This window comes from Protopterus annectens, chromosome 14.part0 (assembly GCF_019279795.1).
Source record: "Protopterus annectens isolate FY-2018-M chromosome 14.part0, PAN1.0, whole genome shotgun sequence".
NCBI lineage: Eukaryota > Metazoa > Chordata > Ceratodontiformes > Protopteridae > Protopterus > Protopterus annectens.
Window position 1 is genome coordinate 1,107,312,586 of NC_056748.1, and position 26,557 is coordinate 1,107,339,142.

Here is a 26,557-nt window from a genome sequence, read left to right on the forward strand (position 1 = left end):
CTCTTGGACATGCTTGGATAGCTGCTTATTTAAGTACTAACTATTTAAGTAATAACAGTTTTTTCTTACTGGGTAAGGAGAGTTGAGTGCTGTAGCAATTTATGGTCTATAATCCACAATAAGGCAAGAATGAGGTAGCCAAAACCAAGTGAAATAACTGAAAACAGCCTCCTTAAGTGAAACAATCAAGCCCCGGAGAAAATTAATGTAACAGATTACCATTTATTAAAGTAAAAAAAGCTTTTTTTACTTTAATAAACGGTAATCTGCTACATTAATTTTCTCTGGGGCTTGATTGTTTCGCTTAATGAGGCTGTTTTCGGTAATTTATGGTCTATCTAGTGCTTAGAACAGTTTCTAAGCAAGTGCTGAGCTACGAGGAACAGGTGTAAGTACTTACAAACTGAACTGTCTAGTTCTAAGGGAAAACTTGAACAGCAGACTTCCTGGCGCCAGTAATAGTTTAACCCTAGTTAAATGGCACTGCGAGATGTGCAAACCAGAGCAAGCACAGGTTTTTAAACCGAAAGATTACAGGGATAGAAATAGCCCAAAATGGCCAATAAAACTACAGATTCTGAGCTGAAACCACTCCTCCAGTGACAGATAGGCTGCTCAAAGCTCTCCACTCTCACTGATGAGCAGAGAAGCTTCCTTCTATCTTAGTAAGGTCTGGGCAACACAGACTACAAAACAGCCCAGAATGCAACAAAATCTGAAAACTGGACTCTACTAGTTGTAGAAAGGTGGCAAACGAGTAAAGAGAGGATTTTTTTGTTTTTTTTCATGAATTGAAGTCTCACAGATGAACATTTACAGATATGGCATAACAATATTGAATTTCAGTAAAGCTATAATAAAATGTTCGACTGATAAAACTGAAACTCAACTCTGGCAATCTGTAATATTTTGGACAAACTTTCAGAATAATTGTCAGAGAATCCATGTCAAAGTCTATGAGGACTAGATTTAGACAAACACTAAACAAGCAACAACTTAGGGACTCAGAATCTAAAGAGTTAAAGGCATATTTTTCAAGTTCTAATTGACTAACTCTGCATCCCTGAGCAAACTTATTCACTGTTAGCACTTGTCAAATAGGGCCACTGCAGTTTCCCATTGCGTACGGCCTTACCATGTCTGAATCTGTCCCTGATGGCATTTTTTCATATTTGGTGCAAAAATGTTAAAATCTGATACAGTTACATGAAATGATTTTTGAAATTAAACAATGTATTATTTTGATAGTAATATTTTGTGATAAAACTTCTGGGTTTAAATCAAAGTGCTTGTCATCTTATAAGATGCACCGATACTTGTCTGCACTTCTATAAATCAGGTAAACAATACTTCATTTTGCCATAAAAAGATTATTTTATTAACATTTATATAAAGTATATGGTTTATATTTGGTATTTAATGCTTCTCATTTTAATTTAAATGTGAAATACTTTTAACACTTTTCCATATGTCTTTACCTTTTTTGGCTTTGGAATGGATTCATACATTTGTCATTATATTTCTTACAAATCAGCAAGGATAAGGGATAAGATTGTAGCATTTGATTTAATGATTGCTCAGTTAAATGCATATAGCCCAGCGCAGCTTAGGTGTTGTAGAGTGTCCTGTCTGCTGTATGTTATTGATATAATTAACTATAATTTATTGTAGTTCCCTTCTTTGTTTCATATCAATGCGTCGGATTATCGGTAGAAGTCAGCAGTTGACATTGACAAATGCTTGTTTTTAGTTTGACATTCAAATAAACATTCTCGTGAAACTAGTTTTTCCAGCAATGCTTCTGTTTCACTTTTTTTGTTTCTGTGATTGCAGGATGGCCTTTTGACATTGTGATGTGCAAAATGAGTGGACTTGTACAGGGAATGTCAGTCTCGGCTTCAGTTTTCACTCTGGTGGCAATTGCTGTGGAAAGGTGAGATATTTCACAAAAAAAAAAAAAAAAAAAAAAAAAACTTAAGTATATGAGAGGTTAGCACCCACCTTTCCAACTCATTTAAGAAAGAAAACATACAGTGTATTGCATTTAAGGTAAATATTTAAATGTGAATTGTTCAATTTGCTTTCCATAATAGGCAATATTACAATTTAAATGCTGTTTAGAATGCACTGTTGGTTCCTTTAATATCTAGTTTGCATGTTATGACTTTTATTTACTTCTGTCACTTATGTTACAGAAATACACTTTAGAAAGGTTACCATACAGATGGTGTTTGTACAAAATCATCATTCTGTGTCAACTATTTATTCAGTCTGTGAGAACTGAGTAATATATGCCAGGAACAACTTAGCGTGTTCGGGGATGACCTGGAGCTTGAGTTTGATTAGATCAGCCAGGATCAGTTCCTCACAAGAATCATTATCATATATATGTCTCTGAATTCATTATTCACCTGAATATCCATTTTATATTCACATTATTTATTATCAGTTTGGTATGCAAATATATAGTTAATAAAATGCAAACATGTCATGTGGATTTCTGTGCAACATGTTGCTACTGACAGTGAAACACATATGAGAATGTGCACTTAAAAATACTCAGAATTTTTCAACATAGCAACCACTATAGAACTATACTTAAGAAAACACTTTTTTCTGAGCTTCATCAGGTCCATCTAATAGAGTGGCTTGTAGAGAGATTTATAGTCCCCAGACTTTATTAGCCTGTTTTGTATCACATATAATATGGGAAGCAGTGTCTGACTTTGTGGGGCTCATATTCCTTGAAGCAATTTATGAAATATGTTATTACAGAACTTTTTCTAGTCTGACTTGTCCTTAGCATCATTTGTATAACACCAATATGAAAAAGCTGTACCCACTTTTACGAACTCATATCTCCTGAAATACATTATGAAAGACTAATCTTCTCTAGTTTAGTAAAAAGGATCACAGGGCCCACTTATAGGAGTCTCCTGTACATGACTAATGTGACCAGTCCCTATTCTTCCTGATGAAGACAGACCTTTTTATATGCAAGGCCACACTAGGTGACTCCCACTTTTTGAAAAACACGTGCATCTAGAGAAATAGATTATAGTGCAAACAAATAACAGTACTCATTTTTACAGAGCTCATGGATGCGCAGAAGTAGGAGGAAACATGTAAGTATGTTTTGACACCTAAGATCCTTTTGTATAGCTTTTCATGCCCATGGAGTAAAAATCCACCACATGGTGACCTGCAGAATATACAAAATGTTTAATAAACATAAGAATCTCAGATCTTCTTTGAGCAAAGACAAACTGTGTTGATGGTGTAAATAATGCAAAATTGTAGAGTGGGGTCCTGGATAACAATATTCACTGTACTGTATATTACAAAAAATATGTTAAATGCAGGCCAGATGGTTCTACGGTGTTCCAGTTTGGGGTCCGATTATCAAGCGTCTTCCTGGGTCTAGCTGCAGTTAGTGAGGGCTCTTCAGTTCAGATTCTTCCTCGCTTTAGGCTCAAGGTGGTGATGTCAGTGCAAAAGAGGGGTAGGTATTTCTGTGCTTGGCAAAATAAAGGGCAGGAAGGTGGAAGGAATCAGGTGGAAGAGCAGCTAACCAATCTCGTGAGAGAGAGGTTGGAACTCCTTTTCTTACTCTTATCAGCAAAAAGAAAACCCACCTCCTAAATAACTCCTTACAGTTACTGTTTAGATTTGCACATGTTCTGAGAGTGACTTGTTTCCTGTGTTACTAGTTCTCCAGACAAATCATACGAATGTAGATGCAATGATCTACCAATCTGATTTCTTGAATGGCCTTTTCATCTTAACAGTGATAATTAGAATTAATTTCCTGTGTTAAACAGTACAGATGTAACTATATGATTTATGGTTTTGTTTCCTGTGTGCAAGCACTCTTTTGATGGAAATGCTTGAATTTAGACCACAGTGATGACAGGCATCCAGCCTGATCTGCCAGCTTAACTGTAGTTATTTGAAGATGGCATTTTTGTTTCCTTCCAGTGGACCCATAGTGAGCTTGTCCAGGGTGTGGAAGTGGAAACCTCCATGGTCTGGAAAAGCTAGTTTTGAGAATCTGGAGTCTGGTGATAGACAGGTGGTATGCCACCCTGATTTTCAACTTAACAGTTTTCTAAAAATAAAAATAACTGCAGGTATTACCCCATGCATAATATATTATAAGTAGCATAGAGGCAGCTGTACCCATCAGGAAGAAGTACAGAGCTAACTGAAAAAACAAGCCACCCTGGTGGAATCACAAAATCAATAGGCTGTGTAACAGCAGGAAGAAAATCATGGCAACAATTAGTAGGTGTAGCACCCAGCAGGATAAAAGCACCATCATCAAACTAAACAAACAACTCAGAGGACAAATAAAGTCTACCAAAGCCAAATTTGAAGTAAGTTTGGCCTCCCAGGTCAAGGACAACCACAAAGCATTCTTTAACTATGTATGCAACCACAAAGGCAATACAAAATTGTGTGCAGAGCTCATTGTAAATTGAGCCACCTATATTGAGCCAGAAGACATAGCAAGCCTTCTGGCTGATAAATTCATCTCCAACTTTACCTCTCTCTCCCTCTCAACCTTCCCTCGGGAAATATCATCAAATATAACCCCCCCTAAATTCACTAGGGAACAGGTCCTCAGAGCATTAAGATCATGAACACTTCATCAGTGGGCCCAGATAATATCCCAGGATGCCTTCTAAATAGCATGAAATATGACCTATCAGGGCCTCTGGAATTACTGTTTAACTGTAGCCTCCAAGCAGGTTTCATGCCTCGTGAATGGAAAAAAGCAACAATCATCCCTCTGCACAAAGTTGGGCCATCTACCACCTCTGGAAACTACAGACCCATAAGTCTGACTAGTCTTGTATGTAAAGCCAAGGAAAGAATTATCATGGAGATGATCAATAGAGATATAGTAAACCCCCAGACACTAGACCCAACCCAGTTTGATTTCGTCAAGGACAGATCATGCCTACTCAACTTGGTGGACTTCTTTGAGAAGGTCACCAAAGTAATGGATGAGGCCAAAATTGTTCACACTGCCTACCTTGACCTGGCTAAGGCATTTGACACAATACCCTACCCGGGCATTGTTAAACTCAAGAGGTTAGGTACCAACCCATATCCCACCTGGTGGATAGCCAACTGGCTCACAGACAGGACCCAGGGAGTTAGAATTGGGGAGTCCACCTCTACAAAGAGGCCAGTCACAAGTGGAGTCCCTCAAGGATCAGTCCTTGGACTGCTCCTTTTTGACATTTACTTCTCAGAAGTCAAGGCCAATGTCAGTGGTCTCTGAATGACTACATTTTCAGATGATTGTAAATTAGGAGCTGTCATTGAATCCCACACTGACACAAATGTTCTCCAGGAGGGGCTAACACAGACAAACAATTGGTGTTAGAGCCATGGGTTAAAACTAAATGCCAATAAATGCATAATAGTATCCTTTGCAAAGTCATCCATCCATGGTAACTATCATATTGACAACACACTCCTTAGAGTTGACCCAGTAATCAGGGACTTAGTAACACACACAGATAGTAATCTAGCCTTTGACCATCATGTGTCTACAGTGGTGAGGAAATCATTCTATATTGCACAACTTATAAACAAAGGTATCGCATCTAAGTTCAAGAGAGTCATTGTTCCACTGTATTTGGCATTCATCAGATCTATCATTGAGTACAATGCCCATTTTGTGTTTACCTAACCAGGCATATTAAACAAATGGAATGTCCACATAGTTTCACTAAAAGAATACAGGTCATAAGTAAAATGTCCTATGCAGACTGCCTTAAGGCCCTTTCCCTGTATTCTGTCTCTTATAGGTTTTTGAGGCGAGATCTATGTCTTGCATACGGGTATTGTCAGACCCCACTCTGATGGACCTCCTGCATATCCACAAAACAGCACCAGAATTACTCATTTTAAAAAGTTAAACCTTGCCTGTGATATAAATAGGTCCTGCTGGAGAGATAGGTATGTATCCCAGAGACTACCCTGAATATGGAACAGGCCCCCTATCCATGTGAAGCAGAGTTCCACCCTAACCCAATTCAAGTACAACTTGGACAATTGGATGGGAAACCAGAAATGCATCCCTGGCTTGGCACCTATGTCTCTAATGGACACAGGTAACCTGTAAATGGTTCATCTCCCAACCCCCTACTTACACTTATCAAGGGAATCATAACTTGTCAGAGATTTGGGATGCATGGCTAGGCTTAAAAAGGCCCTTGTGGTTGTTAGCCGAGTAACACCTATGAACCTAAAATGTAATGCGAAGGTTTATAAATGAAAGTCACTTGAAAAAGTGGAAGAAAATCAAACCAGCTGGAAAAATATCTAGGATCCCATCTTTGTTTTGTTTTCAAGAGAGCAATGAATGCCAGGGATGGGATACAGTGCAAATTCATACTGGAGGAGGACAACATAGGAATGTACCTGTGTGCCCCCACCCCCTTTGCACTTGCTGTAACTACATGAGCAAGATGGACTACTACTTTTGCCCAGTACTCAGGAGAAAAATGAATAGTCAGGCACACTGATGTTCCACTCATCATGCTAAACAGGGAGAAGGTTACTGTCAGCTGCCTGTCGGGTGCCAGGATCCACCACATAACGCACACACTCGGGTTACTCCACAACAAGTACAAATATGACTCTGTCATTGTCCATGTTGGTGTGAATGCCCTGAGAAATACCTCCCTGGACTACATGAAAAGAGACATGGAGGACTTGTCGATCTTGTAGCCCAGGCAGGTATGACCCTAGCCCTGAGTAGCATCCTGCCATTACCCAGAATGATACCACAGTACAAGGACAAAATGATTGACTTCAACAATTGGCTAAGCTTCTGGTGTCATTCTAAGGGGATCCAGTATCTGTCTGCCTGGGATGACATAATCGACAAACCACGATGCTTTGCCAGAGATGGCCTGCACCTGTCGCCCTTGGGATTCCGGATACTGGCTAAGGCTCTTGCCACCCTTATAGTGCCTTTTTTAGGCAAGGTTCAAATGACAAATTCATCACCGTAACAGGTACAAGCAATCTGAGGGTAATGCTACTCAATGCTAGAAATCTAAACCTCAAAATGCACTCACTCGAGGCACTCCTTAAAATGGAAAACTTCGACATCTGTGCAGTGACAGAGACCTGGTTCACGGCTCCAGAGAGCACCCCTGCATTACCAGGCTATAATTCATACCACACCTTTCGGCAACCTAACCTGGACTGAAACACTAAAGGCGGGGGGGTGTCCATATTCGTTAAGGATATCCACACCTCCAGGCTAGTTGCTCGGCATAATGCATCCGAGATTATCCAAGTGCAACTAACTCTGGGAAAGACTGCAATCCAAATTGTAGCTTGCTACAGATCCCACACCATGCCCCAGGATTCCCACTCCTTATTTCTTGATGCACTGGAAAATATTAGGGTACAACCAAACACCCTAATAATGGGTGATTTCAACTACCCCACCATTAACTGGGAAAACTACTCATGTACCAACTCTTGTGCTCAACATTTTCTGGAATTCATAAATTCCAACGCCTTGGATCAACTTATCCACACCCCCACCAGGGGCAGCAATATCCTAGACCTGGTCATTACCAACAAGGGAAACTGGTGTTACACACCAGAGGTCAATTCCTTGTTGGTCAGATTTGACCACAAGCTAATCACCGTAGTCATCCACATCCCACCACCACCCCCCATTAGGGAAACCACCGTAAAAAATTTCTCCAAAGCCAACTCCACACTTCTTAAGATAGAAGTGGCAAACTTCACGACACCCATGCTGATGGACAATAGAGGTACGACTGCTGAATCCTATACAAATGCACTTTATAAGCACTTACACAAGCACATGGGTTGTGCAATCTCTAACAGAACCAAGATGCTATCCTCCAAAAAAAGGAAGCCATTCTGGTGGTTCCCTGCCATAAACAAACTCTATAACAGAAGAAAGAAACTGTTGCAAAAAAGTAAAATCCTGTAATTGTAGGAACTCCTTGGTCAGCCTCAGTAAGAAGCTGAGATCCCTCATAAAATCCTCCAAAGCTAGTTATGATAACAAAATCACCACTAATTCTAAAGACAACCAGAAAGCATTGTATAGCTATGTCAAGAATCTCAATGGCAACACTCAGATCTGCTCTGATTTACAGCACAATGACACTAAATATACAGAACCAACTGATGTTGACAACATCCTGGCAGATAGGTTCAGTGCTAACTTTACCCCCCTCTCATCCTGTAAAGGCCCCATCTCTATACCAGAAGAATGCAAAGTTCCTGTAATCACGGCTGCACAGGTAAAAAACACACTCTCCAAAGCCAAGAACACAGCATCCATGGGACCTGACAACATCCCAGGCTGCGTTCTACATGAACTACAGAACGAACTGGCACCCCCATCTAAGTACCATGTTCAATCATAGCCTCACCTCAGGCTTTGTGCCCACTGAATAGCACACAGCAACAGTTATCCCACTCCACAAAGGGGAGTACCATGGAACCCAGGAACTACTACCCCATTAGCCTGACGAGCCTGGTCTGCAAGGCTATGGAACGTATCATCATGGAACTTATAAACAATGACACTGGTAATCTCCAAACTCTGGACGCCACCCAGTTCAGGTTTGTAAAAGGCAGATCATGTCTCCTAAACCTGATAGATGACTTTGAAGTGGTCTCCAAAGCCGTAGATGAGGGTAAGGTGATTCACACAGCTTATCTAGAATTTGCCAAGGTTTTCGACACCATCCCCCACTCTGGAATTACAGATAAACTCACTAAACTAGGTATAAATCTCTATGTCACAAGATTAGTTGCCAACTGGCTCACTGACAAAACCCACACTGTGAAAGTAGCAGACTCCAAATCCAACTTCAGACCAGTGACAAGTGGAATACCACAGCGTTCAGTCCTGGGTCCTCTCCTGTTTGGTATCTACGTCTCTGAAGTATAGGCTAACACAAAAGGTCTTTGGCTAATGAATTTTGCAGATGACTGCAAACTAGAAGCCATAGCAGAAACTTCTAATGATGTGGACATCCTACAAAAGGGCCTCACTGAGACAGATGCCTGGTGTCAAAGGCATGGCCACAAGTTCAATGCCAAAAAGTGCATTGTCATCCCTTTTGGCAAAAATTCTGTACCCATGAACTACCACATAGGCAATAGTCTACTTTATACAGAAAGTGTGATAAGAGACCTTGGGACACAGGTGGACAGCAATCTCTCCTTTGATAATCACATCGCCACAGTAGTCAGGAAATCCTTCTACGTGCCACACCTCATCCCAAAAGCTTTCTCATCCAGGAAAAAAGAGGTCATTGTTCCCCTCTACTCATCACTCATTAGACCTATTATAGAGTACAACCCCCCTTTTGGTATGTACCTCACAAGACATCATCAACAACTGGAAAGGCCACAGAAATACCTCACAAAGAGGATTACTGGCCTCAAACAGATGCCCTCTGCAGACCGTCTCAAAAAACTCCAGCTTTACTGCGTCGCATATCGCCTACTCAGAGGCGATCTTTGCCTAACATACAAAGCTATGTCAAAACCAGAGCTGTTGGACATGCTCCACTTAAAGAAATCCCAATCCCTTTGAGCTACATGCTCTAGGGACCTAAACTTTGTTACCACAATAAACAGAACATGCTGGAGGGATAGATTCCTGTCCCAGAGACTTCCCATACTCTGGAACAAACTACCTATTTATATCAAACAAAGCTCCTCATTAGCACTCTTCAAGAAAAATCTTGATGATTGTATGGGAGATAGGAAATTCACCCCAAGCATCACTTCTGTGGCTCTGCTCGACAGGGGCACAGGAAAATAATTTTCTTGGGTGGCGAAAGTCAGGGTACCGTTTGGCTAGGCTTATATAGGCCCTAGGGCCAATAACCTACCTTTGAACCTATGAACTAATTCTGGTAATTGCCACTGGTGCAACTTCTAGGTGTTATTTGGTGCATCCTAACCATCTTCTACAGACTACCTGGATGATAGAATTATAGCAGTTTTAGGAGCCTTTTTTTGAACGGACACAATTTCAACAAATTACTGAAGAATCTTTCACTATTACCAAAAAATGACTGCACAACTCTCAAATCATGCTTAACCCCAAAAAGAACAAATTACTTTTCTTGCCGAAATCTCTGTCACATAAAAAAAATAATTTAAAAATACATTTACATAATAGCACTGCCCCCCCCCACAGTAAACTAATATGTATGATAACAGATGACAACTTCATATTTGGTTTCCATGTACAAAATGCCATTAAAAAACTCATCAAAAACTAGATTTGCTCTTGAGAACCAGAAACTTCCTCACCACTACATTTAAAATGACTCTAGCAAATAGTCATGTCCTGCCTCCCCTGCTCTGTGGTGCTCCAATCCGCAAAAACCTCTAAACATCACAGAAAAACTTGAACAAAGCTATAATAAAGTTACCAAATTTTCATCTGATACTCATTACCAAACTTTTGTGTACTAAAGACTATTAAATGGCTTGAGCTAATCCACTGCTTAAAATACACAAAGTTGCTCTCCACATGCAAAATGACTCATTACCCTGCTGCCTGCCCTACCCTAAATACAACCCTTCAAATATATTCCCAGAAATGTCCACTGAAATCCAATGACCAAAAAACTCACTGTCCATAAATCATCCAAATGTATAGGATACCGTCTACATTCTTGTTCTGCCACAAAAGCTTAGAATACTATCCCTATAGGTATCAGGAAAAGTATTTCCTTGCAGTCCTTCAGACTTTTTCTTCTAATACTACTTATGCAATGCATTACTTTGCTTATGTTCCATATCAGGATAGATACTTTGCCTTCATATTTAACCTCACTTTCCATCTGCTATAGTCTCCCCCATCGTTACCTTTATTAACAAATCTCTTCACATTTCCCTTCACTATACTTCTTGCACTACCATATCTCCATTGTTACCGTTACTACCAAACATAGTACTCTGTTTCCTGTACTACCCTGTAGTAACTCCATTGTTACCGTTACTACCAAACATAGTACTCTGTTTCCTGTACTACCCTGTAGTATCTCCATTACCACCATTACTACCAACCTAGTACTCTGTTCCTATACTACCCTGTAGTATCTCCATTGTTACCTTTATTACCAGGCCTAGTACTCTGTTTCCTATACTACCTTGCACTATCTCCATTGTTACCTTAACTAACAAACCTATTACTCTGTTTCATAGGATCATAGGCGGTGCTGGCCAATGACCCCAGGGCCCTTACAAGCCTAGCCAAGTTCAACCTGAACCTACTGCCCCTGTCCAAGAGGAACACAGGTGGAACTCCTGGGGTGAATTTCTGGTTACCTATCCAATCATTCAAATTGCACTAAAATAGGACCAACAAGGGACTTTAACATGAACAGGAAGCTTGTTCCAAAGGTGGGGCAACCTCTGAGACAAATCTGTCCCTCCAGCAAGTTCTGTTGATGTCACATACCAGGTTAAGGTCCTTTGAGCAAGTGACCCGTGTGCCATTTGACTTGCAAATGTGCAGCATTTCCATTAAGGCTGAGTCAGAGATTGCTCTATATGCAAGCCACAGGTCACCCCTGAGTAGTCTCTATGGGGGTCTATATTAGAACATCGACACCTAAAAACAGCGAACACCCTTACCTCGACACAGATTAACCAAAAGCACTAAATCTTGAATGGCCAGAACAGTGATTTTTTCCCCCAGGGAAAAAAATCGCGGGGCGAACAAAACAAAATGACAGACAAAATAAATTGGGGGGCTTCACCCCACACATCCACCAATGTGGGAGGATGTGCTCCCACACCCCCCCTACTTAAATATACCAACTCCAAGACCACACTATAGTGGAGGAAATGGCAAATTAACAATGGCCCATTGATTTTTTTTCCCTGGGAAAAAGATCACTGTTGTGGCCTTTCAAGATTCAGTGCTTTTGGGTAAACTGTGTCAAAGTAAGGGTATTCACTGTTTTTAGCTGTCAATGTTCTAATATAGACCTTCTGTATGGCACAAAGTAAAGTGAAAATAATTTCAGTCTGTCCGCATAAGACAGATTTTGAAGACCCTGAATTTTCATTGTAAGGAGCCTTTGTGGTCTCTCCAATTGCTGCAAGTCTTTGGAAAGAAACATACCAAAGGGAACATTGTACTCTATTACTGGCCTGATGAGGCTTTCGTAGGAATACAGGTGATTATAACCTTTTTTTCTAGAGGCAATTCCCTTGTGTATGAGATGAGCAATACAAAATGTCCTTCTTACCACTGTGGAGATATGGTGATCGAAGTTAAGGTTGCTGTCAACCTGTGTGCCCAGATCTCTCACCACTGACTGAGCTTAGGGCATTGTTATTGATATGGAAGTTTGCAGGAACATCCCCCTTATCAAAGGGGAGGATAATGCATTTTTTGCATTAAGTTTAAGACCATGACTTTGGCACCAGTCATTAGTCTGTTTAACACCTTCTTGCAAGATGTTGACATTGCTAGGGGTTTCAATGATTGCTCCCAGTCTGCAGTCATCAGCAAACGTTGTCAGCCACAGTCCTTTAGTTTTAGCCTGTACTTTGGAGAAGTAGATTCTGAACAGTAGGGGTTCCAGAACCGATCCCTGTGGAACACCACTGGTACGGGTCTATCAGTGAGCCAGTTTGCAACCCACCTGACAATATATGGGTTGATACTCAGCTGAGTGACATTATCAATGATTCCTGAGTGGGGGATTGTGTCAAAGACTTTGGGTAAGTCTAGGTAGGTCGTATGCATAGATTTGCCCTCATCTATGGCACTGGGGGACTGTCTCAAAGACAGGCATGAATTCACCTTGACAAAGCCACGCGGGATGGGGCCGAATGTTTGGAGATTTCCTCTATCTTTGTAATAAGGTCCATGATGATTCGTTCCATGGCCTTGCAGATAAGGCTGGTCAAGCTAATGGTTCCATAGTTCCCAGGGTCCGTGGATGCACCCCCTTTGGATAAAGGAATGACAGTAGCTGTTTTCTATTCTGCTTAGGATGAAGCCAGTGCTTAGACTTTGATTGTAAAGCATGCTCAATGGTGATGCTAATTCCTGTTTTAACACATGTAGAACACAGCCGAGGATGTTGTCTGGTCCCATAGAGGCTGTGCTTTTGTCCTTACAGAGGGCATTTAAGACCTGCTACTCAGAGATACTAGGTGGGGGAAAGGTTTTAGGGATGTTTTGGGATACATGTGGTGGGGACAGAGGAGTGAAGTTTCCACTGAACTTGTCAGCCAGCAGGTTTGCTATATACACAGGTTCTATATATGTAGTACCATAACTACAAGTTCAGCACAAATCTGGGCCTTACCTTGGAAGTTACAGATGTAACTAAAAAATACCTTGTGGTTATCCTTAGTTAGGGAAGGTAATTTTGATTCATAGTTAGCTTTGGAGGACTTCACTAGGAGTTTTATTTGCTTGTTTAAGTTGAGAAGGGAGTGTTTCTAGTTTTGAAGCCATTCCTTCCTACTCTACTACTCTATAGTATCTCCAGTGTTACCTTTACTACCAAACCTATTACTCAATTTCCTATGCTACCCTGTATATTTCCATTGTTACATTAACTACAAACCAATTACTCTGTTTCCTATACCACCCTGTAGCATCAACTTTGTTATCTTTACTAGCAAACCTATTACTCCCTTTCCTATACTAACTTGTTAAATCACTATTATCTTTATTACTAAACCTATTATTACCCTGTAGAATTGCCATTGTTACCTTTATTACCCTCTAGTATTGGCATTGTCTCCTTTACTATAAATCTTATTACTTGTTTCATGTACTACCCTGTAGTATCTCCATTGTTACCTTTACTACCATAGTACTCTATTTCCTATACCACCCCATAGTATTTCCACTGTTACCTTTACTAGCAAACCTAGTATTCCATTTCCTACTACTCTGTAGTATTACAACTGCTAAGTCGACTAGTAACTATTTTGCTCAAATATCTTCAGCTACCACTTCTTCACTACTTAGTGAATAGGCCAGGATTTCGTTGCCTTTTCACCTTAAGTATACATTACAGAAACTGTCTTACTTGCTGCATGTAGTAAAAAGCATATAAATAGTATTTTAGGTTTATAATGTAAGTATCTGCCTTTCATGTTTGGTAGTCCACTCGAATGGTACAATGCAAGCTCCAGGTGTTCCGTCTTAATTAAAGCCTCATTGGAGGCTTGGCTGATGGCGTTGCAATTCATTAGCATTTATATTTATGAATCTCATTTCACTGAAAGCTAACGATATAAAACCAAAGGTAGTTGGGAGGCTATGCCTCCCGCCCCGCACACCCCCCAACTATATATACTAACTCCAGGATCACTGTACGGTGGGGGAAAGGGCATAGAGATTTTATTTGTCCAACAGGACTTACATTCAATGAAATAATTATATACTTATATATATATATATATATATATATATATATATATATATATATATATATATGGGTCTATGTTGCTTGATCGAAATTACACTATCTCGAACAAGCAACATTGAGACCCAGTAAAGCAAAAGAGCACTAGATCAAAAGTGCACTTTCACAAAAGCCGGTTCTCCGAACCAGCAAAGAACAAAAAAAAAAAAAAAAAAAAAAAAAAAGACTGCTTTAAACAGTATTTTGCAGGGAGGCAAGCCCCCCACACCCCCCCTACTTAAATATACTAACTTGGAGATTGCATTAAAGCGGGGAAAAGTATATATTTCCTTATCCCCACTGTAATGCACTTCAGAGAACCGGCTTTTGCGAAAGTGCACTTTCGATTTAGTGCACTTTTGCTTTAATCGGTTCGATCTTCTGGTTGTCAAAAAAGTGAGTTTTCGACAATCAGAAGTAGACCCATATATACATACACGTTTGAGTCTGTGTATGTATATATCTATATGGATATATCTATGTTGGTCTACCCGATACTGTAGAAATTCCACTTCACCGAAGTTTAGAAACACGAGACAACTTTCCTGAAAATGGACTTCATCGAACATTCACATCACTGGAGTTTTACTCTGGGAAAGGACATTTGGCCACCATGGTAAAGCAAACACACCAAATCATATCAACCCCCCCCCCCCCAACTAAATATACCAACTCAGATATTGCACTATAGTGGTGAAAAGGGCAAATTTCTCCATGGTGGCCAAGTGTCTCCTTTCCCGGGGTAAAATTCTGGTGATGTGAACATTCAAAAACACATGTGGTCCAAGACATACCCTTAAAGAATTCAAACAAAAATGACAGTTCTTGCCTGCTCCCACACACCTATCGAATTATACATACCAATTCTGATATCACACAATTGCAGAGAAAGGGCAAATTCCCTTCTCTACCATAACAGTGATCGTGCACCTGACTTTTGATCAGCTGTTTTGTTGATCATATGTGGTCAACATCACTGCTGTTGAGAAACTGACAAATCAATCTGCAGTGAGGAACCCATATATATATATATATATATATATATATATATATATATATATATATATATATAAATACATATACCATCTTGCAACAATATCTCTGCAGTTTCATAAATGAAGGGTACTGCATAGCTCCCCATCAGCACCTGCCAATTATACTCCATAACAGCCTATGCCTTGGGCAGCCACTGCCTTTTCCCTACCCTAGTTATGGCTCTGATGTATTCAGCTCTTCATAGTAACTTGGGCCATAACAAAATAAGATCCATTGTGTGGTGTTCTCTTTTCAATCTGCATAATTCTCATTACAAGACCCAGCTTGGTGGGTGTGTTTGTGTCAGTTTCAGGCCCTGGTCTTCTGGACCCCAACTTCTTTCTATTAGATCTGCTCTCAATCTCTCTCTTACAGCCTATCTCTCTCTTTCTCTCTCCCTGTAGAGCAGTGACTATTTCCACTGCAAAAGATGTCTTCCTCTTCCTCTCTCTCTCTTCATGGCCATTTTTGTAAAAGGAGCAACATCGCTTCCTTCACTCTTGGCAAATGTGTGGGTTTTACTACTCCCAGTGCTTTAACATTGCAGTTCAATAGACTGACCCCCAGACTTCTCTCTGTCTCTGTCAATACAGAAGTGAGAGACAGAGAAAGGTAGTAAAGCAAGTGTAATATATTGGTGACAGTTTCTTTAAGAGCAGGTTATTTCTAATGCAGAAGGTAAATTAAAGTTTGCTTTCATCTTAAAGCAAGGATACTTCCAATCTTAAAATCTCTTAGTTAAACACAATATTTCCTATTAATGTAGCTCTGGTCCTGCTGCTTTGCATTCCACCAAAGTATATTCACAGTTAAGCTTCTGTTATTCATTGATTAATTCCATATTTATACTCCACATCTTTCAGTTCTTGTAGTATTTTTTCTTAGCCTCTTCTCATCAGGTGTTTCCACTCACAAGCCTCAAAATCCCTCTCTGTGAAAGACAAATATTGCTGAAATAGTGGGTGCTGATCCCTCTTTTTATATTCTTTTTCTAGGTGATTCCCATTATGCTGTGGTCTATTATGTTGTTTACCACCATAAAATGCCTACGTATACCACCATGTTTTTTTCTATAATACATACTGTGTACACAGCATATTAAAACAGCATTCTAACATATCAAATGACTGTTATAATATAAATTTCCAATATAGAAGCCCTGGATGGGTTAAAAGAAGAGGATAATCCATTTGTATTCCTGTGGCTGTTGATTATATCTAATGGTAAATTTAAAAGGTTGTAGCAATAAGCCCATCTATTTACTATAGGTATCTTGGTTCTGTCATATTACGTTTATTGTTTGCAAAAATTACAGTAAATTATGCCTGTCTTAAACAGTCTGGCATAGCTCACCCTTTGGATAAATGTGACTCCCACTTTTCTAAGTTACCGTGTCACAAAAGTATGCAGCTGAGAACCTCTGTAGTTTCAGAATTTTTATGCATGATCCTTTGAAAAGTATAAGGTGCTCAAAAGTATATTGAAAAAGCTTCAGAGGGGAGAATGTTGTATTTTCTTTGATTTCAGGGCTTAAGGGGAATCTACTATCAACCCTTGGTTAAATTTTTCCTGGTCAAAATCCTTGCTTTGCCTAGCCTGTCTATAAGTCCATCCATTCTTGGCAAATGACTGACAGATTTGCATACGTTATTCAGATTTTGGAAATCATTCCAAAATCTTATGGTGCCATCTTTTTTTTGGTACACAATTTCATTGTTTGTTCAGCTTGGATCTAATCAATAACTCCCAGTTTAAGCATTTTTCTTGCTTCTTTACTGCTTTTCTTCGGGTCCTTGGTGTCCTGTTTATCTTACTTGCTGCCACAGTTTCATTGTGGTACTATATTACATTTGTTGTTACAGCTTGCTCAGAAAAAATTCTAATATCTAAACAAAATCTCATTTACTTGTCACATCTGGTCCTTAGACAATGCTCCATCTATCTGAGCAGGAAGGGCAACATTCCCTGTTACCATACTATTACAACTTATGACAACTCCAGTGCAATGAGGAGAAGCTTTAGATTCCCTCCATGGTTTTAACACATTTATGTGACATCTCCACTCTGGTTTCTCTCTGCAGTTTGTCTTATTTTGTAGTTCGCTTTATTCATTTCGTCTGCAACTTCAAAGGGTCCATGACATCTTGCCATATTTAAGTATCGAGTGGTGTGGTGCTGGTTTACTTTACATTTTGTTTTATTTTATCTGATTTCTTAGTACACCGGCTTTATCTAAATGGCTGAATTAATTTGTATTCATCTTGCCATATCTCTTAACCTCTTAGCACAAGAAATAGGATGTATGTTCAGCTACCGAATTTTTAAAAAAGTAAACCGTGAAACACTGAAAGATAAACAGCGGACGGGACTGTGAAGATCGGGTGAAGATAGATGAAGGCTGCCAGCCTAGCCAGACAGAATTTTGGGGATAATTCTGTCATCTGTAAATATTAATGTAAACCACAGGTTTGTCTCTTAAATGGTAAAAATAGTGTTACATGTGGAACTGGAAAAAATTTAACAATAGTGCACTCTACTGACCAAGTAAAGCATGTTGTGACCCTTTGATGTAAACACGGCTCTGGCCGGTCTAGATAAAGGAATTGTTTTAAGGCCAGAGTTAATGGCCAGAATTTGCATGCATAAATGTCCTTTATTGCTCTGGTTTCTGCCCAGAGGTGAAGAAAGTAAATGTAGTTTATGTTAGCCTGTGAACCCAGGAAAGTGTGAAGAATGATGTAATGTGAACCAGGAATGGGATTTTAAAAACAGAGAAAATCAGAGAGCATTAAGCATTTTTGTCTTGACCAACTAACTCAGCACTGCCTTTGCTCTATATTTAAGTTTATCTTAGACTTGTGTTTTCTCTTAGAAATAGCTAGAAACATTAGACTAAGTGCTTTTCTGTGATGTCAGAACTGTGCTACTGAATTATTTTAAGTATTTTCTGTAATCCCTGAACTCTTGACTAGCACTGTGTAGTAAAACGTATTGTCTTGTGTTTTTAATTATTCATTATTAAATATTTTAAACCCTTTTAACTGTGGCTGTTTTGTGTAGAGATAATTTAAGCTCTAGAGTACATGACATGTATATAGTGATTCTGTACCAAGTCACTCTAATAAGCCTTGACTGTTTAGTCGCACTTACCAGGTGGATAATAATATTGTACTACAATAATTGGACACCCTTTTAAGGGCCTTTGGGTAGCTGATAATTATTAGCTGGGTGATGGCAGTGATTTATACTGTATAGTCTGGGTAAAAGGGGCACAGTTGGAGAACCTGTGTCAGCCTTTCCCAGGAGTGTCTGTGTGGTTGTATAAACTCTTCCCAAAGTGTGTGTGTGTGTGTGTGTGTGTGTGTGTGTGTGTGTGTGTGTGTGTGTGTGTGTGTGTGTGTGTGTGTGTGTGTCAGCTACTTGGGCAGGGACACGAAGCACTGCTTGGACAGAGAGTGTGCTGGAGGCTTTAGCTTGCCCACTAGGCTGAGATCTGGACCCTATAGCTGTGCCAGTGGGGAGTCTTATTGGGGACCTGGAGGGCAAGGGAGTAACCAGCCCTGGACTGACTGTGATCTCTGTGTGCTCTTAAGGGAAATTGCACTTTACTGTGTGTATTTGTTATCCTTTTCTCCTATATGACATGCCCCTCACTGGTGTAAGCGGTGAGGAATGAGGCTCCTTGACTGCTGGGCCAGGGCACGGGCGTCACAGGAACAACCAGTATACTACAAAATCATAGAAAAAATGACATCAAATGGCCATAGTCGGCCAACATTACACACACAACCAACCAAAATGGGGGCTGCACCCCCCCACCCCCAACTATATATATATATATATATATATATATATATATATATATATATATATATATATATATATATAAACAAACTCCAAGATATACTACAGTGGGAAAAAGGGACATTTTAAAAGGTTTCCCTTCGCTTACCTTACATATCACATTACTTCCTGCTTGTTGACCAACTGTGGCCATTCAATGTCATTTTTTCAGTGCTGCTTTAGTTTGCTGATTTTTCTGTTCCCTCTTTTCCTTTCAATTTTTTTTTTTTTTTTTTTTTTAATTCGGTAACCAAACATAGACCCAAGAAGTGTACACAAATCCTTAAATAATGGAAGGACAAAGGCCCAAAAATAAGGACAGATTATAAATATTGCTCTTATAAACCTATAAAGCTGCTAGAATAACAAGATTAGTGCTATCACTCATTTTCTGAAGGTACGTAGTCTGAAACTCAAATGTATCATTATTTATTGACTTCAGTCCCCAATAATTTGCCATACCTGACCAAATACTAGGCAACAATCTGGACATTCTGCAAAAATCTGGATAATTGAGAGGTATGCATCTCTCTACACATTTATTTTCAGCTGAAGGAATTAATGCTAACACTTTGCTAACACTTTTCCCCTGTATTAAACTCCCAGAGTCTGCCAGTTGTATTATACACCTTCTGTTGTACCTCTTTTTTCCTTTGCATATGCTTCTGACCTATTGGCATAACAATTTTTAACCTATCTTGCAAGTTCATAAAATGTGGTTTTACACTTTTGAATGGGGTTTTCCTTCCTACTAAATCTCCCTTCTTATGATCAACAAACATTGCGGATGCCTAGCATATATTAACTCGAATATAGTAAGTCCTGTTGAAGCTTATGACACCTCCGTTACTGGGAGATAGAGAAAGAGATGGGAATAACTGATCCAGGTTCATTCCAACGTGTTTGATGCCCTACTTATAGTGTGTACATTTTGTACTCTTATTCATCATTCCCCTAACCCACATATATGAGGGTATAACACTGAAGTTCTCAATTGTTTTACTTTAAAATACCGGCAAAGTTGGTCCATTACCCTGCACACAAATGGGGTTCATTGATCCATCAGTGTTTGTTTAGGAATCCATACTCTAGAGAAAAGTAACACTAGTTCTCTGGCTATTGCCTTAGCTTTGGCTTGTAGGAAAAAACTGTTTCAGAAAACTTGGCATAGTCTACAGTTACTAGATTGCACTGGAAGTCATTCCTATATTTTACCAGTTAACCAACAAGATCCATGACTATCTGCTTAGGTAACAACAGATGTATGAGCCCAGGATGTAGTAGCACTTTTTAACAATCTTGGCAAGCTGCAAAAAAAAAAAAAAAAAACAATTTCTGAGTGATTTTCATTATACCAATCCAATAATGCCTGGGCAAAATTCTACTTTCATTTTTTTCCATCCTTAAGTGCCCTTCCAAAATATAGCTATGTATTCTAAAAGATTTTGGAATTAGTATTTGGTGCAGGAATTCTTCTTTGTCTTTACTTACCTGTACAACCATGTACAAGCCTGTTGTGATGACATTACACAGAAAAAGCGAGCACCCAGTTCAGGTTGATGTGTTTTTTGCTAAAATTCTCTCCTTTCCTGCCTTTGCACAAACATTTTCATTACTTTGATGGCTAGAATCTTCTGACAAGGTTCCATATGATAGACTATGGATTCTTCCCTTTTAGTTTCTGCAGAGTTTTTCACTACCATGACTAAGAATTTCTGGTAATACTTAAAAGATTTTGGCAATGCACAGTTTTTTCTAACCCCCAACCATTTATGTTTATCAGGACTGTGTACGTTTATCAGTGTGTCAGATTGCTATGTGAATTCTAACTGGTATGTCTGGCTGCAACTTCCACCACCACCACTTTTACTAAAGCTATATTCAGTCGACAGACTATATAACTGTGTTCCATTCCTAATCATTTCCACAGTGACTTGAAATGGGGAGAAATCTCTACCACCTATGACATTGTTTGGGAAATTAGATAAAAATGCCACAAGGTGTAGTACTTTAGCCAACAGGCTTTACATTTCTAGACATATTATAGGAGTCTCCTTGTTGCCATGGGAACATATTACTTCCATCATCCTCGTATCTGTTTTATGCTTACAACACAGCATTCCTTAATATATGTGATCACGTTCCTGTAATCTAGTATTCCCTCCAGTTCCTTGTTATTGACCAATATATTTGGCTAAAATAGGTGTGGCACATATACCATCTGCCAATGTTGCTCTTCTTGCAGTGACATTATTACTTTTTGTAGCAATGCATTGTCATTATCAGAATGTTGTTATGAACTCACATTTTTAATAGTCACATCACTTACATTTACATTATGAGTATCTTGGGTAGAAATCCTATTTTGTTAGGTACAGCATTCCTGTTCTAGGTAAACAGTGCTTGTCAGTATTCGCACATTAAAACATATAGGTCATGTTCTTTTAAAGGGCTGCTGCTGGTGGTTTGAGATATTTCTAAGCCATTCAATAAACAGAGTTACATGTCGCAAGACTTTCATTTTTTATCTCTTTTAAGTTCATTTTATCAGTCTGTTTCCGTTTTATCAAATTTAATTTCTTTTTATCTGTTTTAATAGTTTGCATCTCTTTTAGTATTTTCACATCATGATTATGTTATTGGTTTGAGATAGTTTCAGGCCATTCAACTACAGAGTTAAGCAGCTAAAGAATTTTCACACACTCAACCTCAGTTCTTCTAAACTGTAGCTAGTTTTTTATAGTTTGTTTCATTCAGTAATAGACCTTAGCATCTGAAGATTTTTCTCATGTTCCCATATGTTTCATCTTGTGTTCCTTTAAACTGCTGCTAGTTTGAGATAGTCTCAGGCCATTTGTGATGCCCCTGCACTGGCCCAGTAATCAGGGAACCTCAATCCTCACCACTGGCAACAGTGAGGGACGTACACAATGGGAGGATGACAAGTACACACACAGTAAAGTGCAATTTCCCTTAAGAACACACAGAGATCACAGTCAGTCTGGGGCTGGTTTCTTCCTCTTTCTCAAGATCCCCAGTAAGACTCCCCACTGTCACAGCTATAGGATTAAGATCTCAGTTGAGTGGTCAACCCAAAACCTCCAGCACCCTCTCTGTCCAATCAGTGCTTCATGTCCCTGCCCAAGTAGCTGACACACACACTTTGAGATTTGATTTATATACAAACACACAGACACTCCTTGGGAAGGCTGGCACAGGTTTACTAGCTATGCCCCCTTCTGCCCAGACCAAAAGGTAGTTATCACTGCCACCAACCAGCTCTTTATCTGCTACTATAAGGCCCTTACAAAGGGTGACCAATTCTACTGTGTAATGTTACTATTATCCAAATGGCAAGTGTGACCAAGAGTAAGGTTATTTAGGAGTGGCCTGTACAGTGTCACCAAATACATATGTGAGTACGCCAAGAACTTAAATGTGTCACAAATAGTATCCAGAAAGATAGGTTTAAATATATTTAATAATAAATAATAAAAGAACAAAACAATACTCAAACAACACAGTAACTACAGAGTTCAGAATCACAGGAAATATTTTAAAACAACATTGCAGGACAGCCTCAAATAAATACAGAAAACATCTCAACTAATCTTTACTATATTCCTATCTATATCTAAGAGAAATGACTGTAATCTACTTACTATTAGCAAGGCAAGTGCGGATGTTGATGAGTGGATGTTTCTAGGTCCAAGACAAGACACAAAATACCCAGATTCTCTCTGATACAGCTCTTAAGTCAATATCAAATATTACTGCTGGGTCAGCTTGGATGACATCATTCTTTGTCACCTGACTTCAGTTCCCAAGCTACCCCCCATTGTCAGAAAGTACAAGCATTCTTAGCATCTTTCTATGAACAATACATGTCTTTCAGAACTGTGCAGGTGCTAGGAAGTCATAGAGCAATAAAAATACTTTACATTTTAAACATAGCAGTTACTTTTCTCCAAGACAATTGAAAAAACGTCTAGCTCTAGACATTCTGTCTCCTTGCTGCATTAACTAACTTTTACAGCATATCATAAAGCACTTCAATTTCCAGTTTATTTTCTTGACATTTTGCAAGTTAACTCTGTATGTTTCAGCTTCTACTATTAAAGCATACATTTGCACAGGCATATAGTTTACATAAATTTCTGTTCTTTTCCAGTAGGGTACACTCTGGTTCCATTCTTAAAGCTCAGTACATAACATTCAGTTCTGTATAAATCATATCAATATTCAAAAATGACATACGATTTACAAAATTCCATATAAATGGGCTGTTAGTGTGACACTATTCAACAGCAGAGCTAAGTGTCTGAAGAATTTTCATTTATAGGTTCATAGGCAAATTCTAGGCTAGCTGCCCTTGTGGGCCAATTTAACATTTCTTTGTTATCAGTTTGTAAGTTCGTTTTATCAGTCTGTATATTTTTAGCAGTTTTCATTTTAATCTTTTCTATGTTTTTAACAGTTTGTATCTGTTTTAGCTGTTTTAAATCATTATTACATTATTGGTGTGAGATAACTCTCTTGCTTGAATGGCCTGAAACTGTCAGAATTTTTTTTCACCCTCACACACTGTTCTTATCTTTTTAACTATTGCTGGACTTAGTTTCTGGCATTTCAACAACAGAACTAAGTGCCTGAAGAAATTTCATTTCTTTACCTGATTTTTAAGTTCAATGTGTCAGTCTATGTCTGTTTCATTTCTTGTTATTCATTTTAAGTTAAAGGCTGGTATCTGTTTTACCCATTTTTAAATCATTACATTTTTGGTTTTAGGTAGTTTCAGGCCATTCAATAACAAAGGTAAGTGTCTGAAAAATTTTCCCAAATTCCTTTTTGAAAAGAACTATATTTCCCTATATAGTAATAGCAATGTTATAGCTCTTATAGGCTGCACCTAAGTGTCCAAAACTGGTGATTTTTTTCACAGTTTGCCCTTATTTTGAATATCGTATGCATCAGCTGGCACACTCTGATATGTTCCCATGCACAAAAACATTCTTTTTTTAATGTTTGGTGGATGCTTTGCCTCTGTCATGCATAAAAAGCTCACCTCCCAAGAATCTGAATGCAGCCTCTGTTTTTTTTTTTGCTATCTGCTGATCTCCTTACTGTACAAATGTCTGATATATTTAATTTTTTATAAATCAAATATAAATCAAATAAACAAGCCTAATAAGAAAGAAAGTACCTTAGATTGGATTCTCATAAATAATCATCCTCAGTCATATGAAGCTGGAACCCTCCCTGATGATGTAAGTGACCACTCACTTACCTATATCATCAGGCATAAGACCAATCTACCCATTCCAACCACTTTCAGGACAATTAGAACCAAGAAAAACTTTAACTCAGATCTCTTCCAAAGAGAACTAAGAGGATGTAACTGGTTTCCCTTAAAATACCTACCACTGGAGGAAGCTGTTAATTACTTTAATTCTAACTTCCTAACCATACTAGACCACCATGCACCAATCCGCTCTATTAGAATGAGAACTAAATCTGCCCCATGGCTTTCAAAGAAACAAGGCAAAAAATCCATCTCAGAAATAAATACTGGAATACATAAAACCCCTGTAGCGAACAAAACTTCAGACAGCTGAGAAATGCAGTAAAAAAGCTATACTGACAAAATAAACTACTACCTACAATTCCAGCAGACTCACCATAATAAAACACAAAGGTTCTGGGCGAGTATTAACCAACTATTACACCCAGGTCAATCCATCACACCAAACCCACAAGGCACAGACCAGGAGAATCCCAAGCATACTGCCAATGCCTTTAATACCTTTTTCACTGAGGCCATTCAAACTCTTACCAGTCAGTTATCACTTCAAAGCTTAACTATATCCAACTCTAACACTATCCCACCCCCTCCATTTCTCTTCCAACCAGTCCTAACAACATATATTCTTACCCTTATCCAAAAACTGAAACCATGCACTCCTTCAGCAGAGCAACAACCTGCTGAATGTCTACAAAAAGCAGCCAAGTCCATTGCCTGTCCCCTTTCCATTCTCATCAGTAGAACCATCAGTGAAGGACACATCCCTAGAATCTGGAAAGTCTCCCATATTATCCCCCTACATAAGGGTGGGAAATCTACTGAATTTTCTAATTACCATCCCATAGCCCTACTTTCTCCTTTGGCAAAGATCATGGAAAAATGTATCCACAAGCAAGTGCTAGACCACCTAATCCAAAATAGTTTAGTATCCTGCTGTCAACATGGTTTCAGACCTTCCCACAGCACTACTACTGCCCTCCTTTCCTTTACTGACTGTATTAATAAAAAATGTAACCACACTATGCTTTCCTCTGCACTATTTATCGATGTGTCCAAGGCATTCGATATGGTAAATCGCCAGATATTTATAAATATCCTCAAATCCCTGCCACTAGATGCACTGGCTATAAAATGGTTCCAGTCCTACTTAGATAACAGACAACAGGCTGTGCTTTGGCACAACATTCTATCTACCCACCTGCCCGTTACCCTTGGTGTCCCTCAAGGGTCCATATTAGGACCCCTCCGTTTTTCTATATTTATCAATGACCTTCACCTAGCAATCCCCCAAGCTACATGCATTACAATATGCAGACAATTCTGCACTCATATGCTCAGCCACATCTATATCTGAACTTCACTCCCTTACCCAAAAGGTGCTTAACACAGTTGAACAATGGTTTACACAGCGCTGTCTCCTCCTGAACCCCAAAAAACAAAACTCCTCCTTTTTACTCCTACTCGTAAGTCCTCCCTAATAGATTTCCCAGTAACATCCAATAATGGTACTCTCATATGCCCAGATACAACTGCCAAACTGCTAGGTATCACCATAGATAACAACCTTAACTTCGACACCCATATCAACAATACTCTAAAACAGTTAACAGAAAACTAGGCTCTCTCTACAGGATCAAACCCTTCCTCTCTCCTGTAGCTAGAATAACTATTGCTCACACTCATCTAATCTCTCCTCTATGCCTCACCCATATATACTAATCTTTCTAAAAACAACCTTAAGAAGGATGAACACAGGATAGCAGCAGATTTCTTCAGCTCCACCAATGTCATTACACTGACAGGAATTAATTACTTAAAAAATTAATTTTTGAAGTAATTTTCTTTCTAAATATGTTTGTTTTATATAGTTCTTGAACTATATCTAAAAAGA

At 39.0% G+C, this 26,557-nt stretch overlaps 1 protein-coding gene across 1 annotated transcript in view; it reads left to right on the forward strand.

Moving 5' to 3' along the window:
* NPFFR1 (neuropeptide FF receptor 1) overlaps nucleotides 1-26,557 on the forward strand; it is a 266,198-nt gene that overhangs the window by 212,380 nt on the left and 27,261 nt on the right. The window contains exon 2 of the mRNA XM_044056894.1: nucleotides 1,834-1,933. Within this exon, the coding sequence (XP_043912829.1) occupies nucleotides 1,834-1,933 (100 nt within the window). The remainder of the gene's footprint in view (nucleotides 1-1,833; nucleotides 1,934-26,557) is intronic.